Genomic DNA, 7,652 nt, shown 5'->3' on the forward strand with positions numbered 1-7,652 from the left:
ATATAAGTTTACTTAAAATAAACTTTAAGAGTATGCCTACTTATTTTTTGCACGAAAACACAATTTGGAGAGAATCACATTAAGTCCCTTTAAAGGAGTATTTATGTACTCAGAGCCTGTAATAAATAAATAAATAAATCAATAAATAAGTAAAGAAAGAAAGAAAGAAAGAAAGAAAGAAAGAAAGAAAGAAAGAAAGAAAAAAAAGAAAGAAAGAAAGAAAGAAAGAAAATGCATGATGATTCTAATATATATATACCAAGTTTTTTTTTTTATTATTATTATAATTTTTGGTAACACTTTAGTATAGGGTCCAATTCACACTGATAACTAGCTGCTTATTAGCATGTCTATTATTAACATATTGGCTGTTTATTAGTGCTTATAAAGTAAATATAATGCATGACATCCATAATCCTACCCAATTCACTAAACTTTACAACTACCTTATAAACTATAAGTAAGCATCAAATAAGGAATTAATTAAGGCAAAAGTTATAGTTAATGGTTAGTTAATAGTGTGAATTGGACCAAAATAAAGTGTGACCTATTTTTATTTAATACAGTTTAGAAGTTTTAAACCACAGTGAACCAGATGGTTTACTCAAATGGGGGTGTTATCTCATCTGTCTCCGACTAGGCCAGTTCCTCTGTGTAGATCATGAAACATAATTGACTGTCCGCAGAGAAAGAAAGAGTTAAAAGCTATGCAGCACTATGGATACAGGTGAAAGATGAAATAGATCTGATACTACTGTGGTTCTTCATGCATGTTCATTCTCAGACTGCTGCAAAATTCTCCCAGGAGCTCAAGGCTAAGGAAGGAAACAGTCACAAGCAGATGTGCCATTTCTGTCCACAACACACTTGACAAAGATGAAAAAAGTGAAAGAATAGAGAAGAGGAAAAAGGAACCATATAAAATGGTTAACATCCACCCACACACCGATTCTCAATGTTTTTAGTTCCTGACACTCACGTGACATGGGTATATCCGCTGTGTATACTACAGACAGGTCACACTGAAGCCTGCAGCTGCATACAGTGTGGTTCAATGAATAAGGAGGCACGATGACATCCAATAAAAACTTTAAAGCACCTTTAAAACAGCTGAGCAGCCTGGACAGCTACATAATCGAAAACTCTCAAAAGAAGAAAAACATACTGTGGCGACGGTGTTCATTCAACAGTACCAAAAATTCGAATACTGAGGAGATCAAAGATGGGACATTATCACGCAGAAAGGTGGGACAATCATTGATAAAATTTTGTTATATATGTTTATGGCAACATGAATGCTGAGAGATTATAATTATATAACCTGACAGGTGTAGGTCTAACATTCATTTGATCAAAATATTCTAAAGGAATGTTAATGGATTACAAAAAAAATCAGATGCAATTTTTGAAAACTTGTTCAGACATTAAAAACATGCATTCAAGCAGGTTCCTTGCAGTTTTAGAATTGCAGATGGTTTCTCATTAGTAGATTATTGATTTCATCTGAAAATTACTCTTTTGCAGCTGCACAGAACATACTCTGCATCTCTAGTGGATTACACTGATCCTCAGAGGTAAGAATGATTTACTGATTCACTTCATTGTGAATATCTGATGACCCTCATTCAAATTTTCAATGCATATTTCTCCTTTTGCACAGAACCGTGGTTATATTGGAGAAACAAGACAATGAAGCCTATGGATTCGAAGTTCAGGTATGTTTTATACCCATAACCAATGTTTCACACAGCATCAAATGTTTATTTATTTATTTATTTATTTATTTATTTATTTCACACAAGTGCAATTTCACATTAATAAGTAAACTTTTGTCTCATGAAGTATATGTAGGCTAATTTCTGAATTGAATTGCCATAGCAATATACCACAGAAATTATTTGCAAACAAATTACTTTCACAGAACAAATTTCTTGTTGCAATTGCCCTTTTATCTAGTGTCAATAATTTTAGTGGGTGTATAAAGTTTACATATTGTGTTCTAGCTGAAAACAATCACAGGTCTTATATCATTACATTACTCATCATTAACTGTGGACCTGATCCGCTAACTTAATGCTAAGACAAAATCCTTCTCTGTCCATTTTGAATGTTATATATTGTTTTTTTTTTTTTTTTTCAATATGTATGTTTTGTGTCATTTTTTTTAATGGTTTAATTGTCCACATATATTTTGGGGCAATTGTACATACACAACCACAATCAATATAACAGGCTAATTTTAAATGCTCCATTGGGATTTATGTCTCTTTGTGCAGACGTATGGTCTCAAGGTGAAGAACAGCAGTATTGTGGAGATGTGTACATTTGTTTGCAGTGTGCAGGATGGCAGTGCAGCCGAAACTGCAGGTTTGACTGCTGGTGAGCTGGTTTTCCGCTTCCTCTACTTAGAGTGTTACTCACTCCACCCATCTAACCTGACCCTGTTTACATGGCACTTTCCCACAAGCCTACATGCCATCTATATTTAACACAGCTGATGCATTGCTCTATTTGGTCTTTACTTACTGTTATTTCATGTTCTCTCATATATTAATTATTACTGAAAATAATATTTCTAATAGATAACACTATAATCTTTTCACTATTGTTTTTTTTTTTGGTTTTTTTTTTTTTTTTTACCTTGTTTTGGACCCTGTTTTAAACAGTCAACTCTCTTTTAAGACTATACTGTTGTTATTTCATATGTGATACTGTCATGAAAGTGTTGCTTACATTCACTTCTCCCATTGCTGAAAAGGTTGCAGTGCTGAGCAATGTGTCCATGTGTATGCATTACATTTGCATTGGTTTCTGTTCGTGCGTGTGTGTGTGTGTGTGGTGTGACGTTATTGGCAGCTCTAAGTATTAACTGATAGCTCTTTATTTATTTATGTTTATTGCTCTCCCTTGATAGGTGACATTATATTGTCAGTAAATGGAGTCAGTATTGAGGGGTCTACCCACCAGCACATTATTGAGTTGATTCGAGAATCCACTAACATGCTGAAGTGAGTAAAAGTATCAGAAATAGGATGTTTCTGCTATGGTCAAAAATGATGCCTTAAATAATGCAGCTTGTTAATAAGATATGTACTATTAAGTGATCAGACTCATGTAAGATAAAATAGATGGAAAACAAATTCCTAGGAAAACCTAGGTCCAGTGGCACAAATACCCATTATTTGTGAGTATAGTTAGAATCTATTTTAACAGGATAAACTGAAATACATGATATTTCAACATAACTTCTGCTCACAAATGTGTGGGCTGCATTGGATCATTGTAAAAAGGTAAGGTAAAAATCATATAGAAAAAATAAAGCTTGCACTACTAGCTATGGAAAATGTAGGTCAACTGTGATGTAACCAATATTAATAAAAATAAATAAATGGTAACACTTTAGTATAGGGTCACACTAATAACTAGTTGCTTATTAGCATGTCTATTATTAACATATTGGCTGTTTATTAGTGCTTATAAAGTACATATAATGCATGACATCCATAATCCTACCCAATACCCTAAACTTAACAACTACCTTATAAACTATTAATAAGCAGCAAATAAGGAGTTCATTGAGGCAAAAGTCATAGTTAATGGTTAGTTAATAGTGATAATTGGACTCTAAAATATAGTGACCAAATAAATAAATAAATAAAAAAAGTTACAAACTAGCTAGTATTTACTAACTCTCTACTGAGGAATTTACATTTACTTTTAATAAGAAATTACAAATGGCTGGTGCAACCCTGATCCATATCTAGAGACACAAATATCACTAAGACTAGAACTCTTTTGACTTGCCAACGTGACTTTTCCAAAGACTCGTTTTTCCAGTCACTTAGCAACCACCCAGAACACCCAGCAACCATCAATTAACAAATTACATATTTATTTTAATAATCCACTTTAGACATTCTATTAACTTAAGTAACTACATGTCAACTAGTAGTTAGTAGACTATTAGTAGACTGTCTGCTTAATATCTTCTAACACTTTCTTTGTCAACTTATTGTCAACTTATACTAAATCTAAACCTAACCTAACAGTCTACTCTGAGAGTTAGTAGACATGTAGTTGACATATAGTTACAAAGTTACTTATAGTTAGATTAATTTCTAAAGTGGACTATCGAAATAAAGTGTAACCAATTAAACAATTTATTTATATTATGTGTGGGTCTGATGTAACTAATATAACAGAACTGTAAAACATAAATAAAACGAAGAAACAAATAAATACCTTTTGACCCACTGCATGTTAATTTTAATTTTTCGTATGTTAATTTGTGTTTTTGTGTCAAGGCTGGAGACGGTCAGTGGGAATGTTGTGAAAAGAATTGAATTAGAGAAAAAGATGCGCTATCTTAAGGTGCGTATTTGTGCATAATTGTGTGTTTACCACATGTACACAAAGCTGAAACTTTACTTAGAAAAAATCTAAAGCATGTATTGTGTATAATAGTGTATGTGTTTCTATGAATGCTGAAACATCTAAATGAATGCTGATCAACATACTGTACATGCACGTTTACCAGAATGACTCATAGATGCTGATCTAGTTTCTGTGTTTTCTCTCGGCACAGCAAACTCTTCGTGAGAAATGGGTGGAACTGCAATCTCTCACACTTCAGGAAAAGCGTCTTACTCGAGGTGAGAAAAAAAGAAAGAAAAAAAAACCCTCTATACAGCTGTTTAGACAGTTAGACGCCAGTGTCTTACAGAAAAGTGTATATCCCCCTGAGAGAGTTAAAATTGGATTTACAACATGAATTTAAAACAAATTAATTTACATGAATAATACACAAATGAAAAATGTTTAAAGGTTTACATCCACTTGGTTCTATTTATGATGTTGCAAACAGTGATTATCCACAGTTTGTATGGTTTGTGATAGTTGTGCATGAGCTCCTGTTATGTTATAAACGTTGTTTAACAAACTGTTTAAACAAAGTTGTTAAGAAACCCTCACTGTGCCCATCTGTGTCCTTTGTCTGATACTCTGATGCTGAACAGGCTGAAGTTTTAGCTGATGTTGAATAACTCAGGTGTCTCTGTCTGTGTTCCAGGTAATCTGAATGAGAGTGCTCAACATCTGTCTGTTGACTCTCTGCTGTCTCTCTCATCTCCAACTGGCCACTCTGGGCATCGTTTTTCCAGTGACAGCAGTTGCCGCAGCATAATGACAGATGATAGTGAGGATGCAGCCTTCATGTCGTCAGTATTTGATGTCTCAAGTCCAATTAGCCCAACTGAGCCAAATGAAGACTTCTTCCGGCTGGAAGGGGGAGCATTGCGACCCTTGACAAGAACACACAGCATTAGCCTGACCAGCAGTAACAGTTCACTCTCTCCGAGCTGGGAAAATTCATCTTCATCCATGTTTGGGACAATGCCAAGGAGAGGCAGAAAAAGTAGCGTCCGCAAGCACATTCTAAAGTTCATACCTGGACTGAATCACTCCGTAGAGGAAGAAGAGGGTAGCTAAAACATAATTTCTACCACAACTGACTGTTGATCTGATGAATCCTTTGTAAGGACCTTCAGCGGTGGGAGATTCATACTAGTTTGAACTCTTCTGTTCTCAAAACATTCTAGAATTCATGCCATACAAGAAATCAAAAATTTCATGACTTTCTTGCTTAAAGTGTTCATGAAAAGAAGGGTTGAATCTCACTGAGCATTATGGACTGCATGGCAGCAATCTTTGTATTATTTTCTGCCTCTTTTTTTTGTCAAGGGACCAAAGCATTATGACTTCCCCCAAGAAATAAACAACTGGCATTAACCAAGCCTTGGAAAGTGTATGCTGGAAAGCAAATGCATTGAGAGAATTGTGCACATTGCGATTTAGATTTCAGTCCTGCAAGCTCATGAACGTGTCCTAGTTCCCACTTGATCTTGTAACTAATCAAGAACTTATAGTCTCATATCTAATATGTGTATTTCATACATATAGATCTGTTGTAGCATGCAAATGTGTGGTTTAAGATATACTTAAGGGTGGGAGGAAGCCCCAACTCTGCAAAGGCTTGATGCTTCTTAATGTAATTTTATAATACACTCCAAAATGTCTTAGACCTAACACAGTTCAAGCGTTCTTTACATTTGCAGTCTTCAAAAGCCAATTTTCTAATATGGATTTACTACAGTGTTGATGAAGCAAGAATCTGAAAATAGAAAATAGGCTACATGAATAGGCTACACATATTAACATATGTGGTTTACTACTGCCTATGGATTTCAATGAATACTCTGAACCCATTAATTTAAAACAGGACAGTGCATTGCAAGATATTTGAAGATAACTCCGAGATTTGTTACAACAACATCAACATATAAATGAATGTTATGTATATCAGGGAGTCCTTCAGAACATATTTCTGCAAAATATGTTTGTAGCTTAAGTGTCTACAAAATGACAAGTAACCATTATGATTCATTATGCCTGCATGCTTACTCTGCCTAGTAACCAGATTTTACAGCTACTGTAGGTTTAGTGTTAAGTTTAAAGCGTCTTGCATTCATCTTGCAAAGTTAATGCAATCTTATCGATCTCAGTCAAGTATTTTTAGGTAGTTAATATTAAGGTTTGACAGTGTTGTTTAAGGACCAACAGAAATTTTCAAAGTCCATAAATTTTTCACCAAAAACAGAGACAGTAAAATTACACGACAATTGAATAATGCACAACATTATTTTGCTGCACATAAAAATATCATAATTAGAACAATAAATTATATAACATATTAAGACAATTTATAGTCAATGCTCTCACAGAGTATATATTTTTATTTATTTATACTCTTTCAGAATTTAATCCTAATCCTAATCTCAGATTAGATTAGATAAAATTTTTAATCATTGACTGCATGAAAAAAAGACTGCTCTGTAGTGAGTGTGTTACATTACGTGCTGACTTGAAAAGACTGTGATGGCATGAGAGACAGAGCTCCAAACCACAGCAGGTATAGAGAAATGAATAACAGGATGTGGTCTGATGGAGGTGCTACCATACCACCCTTTTTTTTACTTTCGTTCTTAAGTGATCCCTGTAACAGAAAATTTTATTTAAACTAAATTTAAATTAAATAATACAAATAAGTATTAATAAATAATATATTTAAACTAAATTTGAATATATATAAAAAAATGTTAATTATTTTCAATACATAATAAATGTGAAAACCAATGTATGGCATGTGTTTTTCTTTCTTCTTTCTCTTTTCTTTCTTTCCTTTTATTTATTTACCTTTATCGTATTGAGGGGCATTCTCTTTAAAAAAAAAAAAAAAAAAAAACACCTCTCTTGATGCTGCTGCTTTCACCTGCATATAACATAGGAAATGTGCTTGAAACAGAAAGACTTCTTTATTCTCTATTTTGTTTAATTTTTTATTATTTTTTTTTTATTGAATTTCAGCATTATGTTGTCCACATTTAATTAGTTGGCAAGTTTTTTATTTTTATTTTATTAGAATCAATAATCAAATTACATATTTGTATTTTCACAGTTCTCTCATGTTTAAGGTCTGCACAAGCTCAGCTGCCACTCTAGGCAAAACACAGCCATGCCACTCCCACTTTACATTCAAAATGAAATGTGCAAGTGGAGGCCTGAAGTGGCCATTGGAAGATTTTGGGAAAATTCCT

General features: G+C 33.6%; 1 protein-coding gene across 1 annotated transcript; it reads left to right on the top strand.

Annotated features, from left to right (window-relative positions):
- Window positions 1-1,004: 1,004 nt before the first annotated feature.
- On the top strand, window positions 1,005-7,185 carry LOC132094837 (cytohesin-interacting protein-like). Its single transcript, XM_059499462.1, has 8 exons — window positions 1,005-1,245; window positions 1,525-1,574; window positions 1,661-1,715; window positions 2,277-2,379; window positions 2,915-3,008; window positions 4,305-4,371; window positions 4,586-4,652; window positions 5,069-7,185. The coding sequence occupies exons 1-8, from the start codon at window positions 1,072-1,074 to the stop codon at window positions 5,485-5,487; spliced, it is 1,029 nt and encodes a 342-aa protein (XP_059355445.1). The 5' UTR covers window positions 1,005-1,071; the 3' UTR covers window positions 5,488-7,185.
- Window positions 7,186-7,652: the final 467 nt, after the last annotated feature.

This window comes from Carassius carassius, chromosome 19 (assembly GCF_963082965.1).
Source record: "Carassius carassius chromosome 19, fCarCar2.1, whole genome shotgun sequence".
In the NCBI taxonomy this organism is placed as follows: Eukaryota; Metazoa; Chordata; class Actinopteri; order Cypriniformes; family Cyprinidae; genus Carassius; species Carassius carassius.

What these genes read in the sequence shown, in the direction of transcription:
- LOC132094837 (XM_059499462.1), top strand. Translation starts at nt 1,072, where the DNA reads ATGACATCCAATAAAAACTTTAAAGCACCTTTAAAACAGCTGAGCAGC. An exon ending in CCTATGGATTCGAAGTTCAG is followed by an intron (nt 1,716 to 2,276) that starts GTATGTTTTATA and finishes CTCTTTGTGCAG; the next exon opens with ACGTATGGTCTCAAGGTGAA. An exon ending in GAATCCACTAACATGCTGAA is followed by an intron (nt 3,009 to 4,304) that starts GTGAGTAAAAGT and finishes TTTTGTGTCAAG; the next exon opens with GCTGGAGACGGTCAGTGGGA.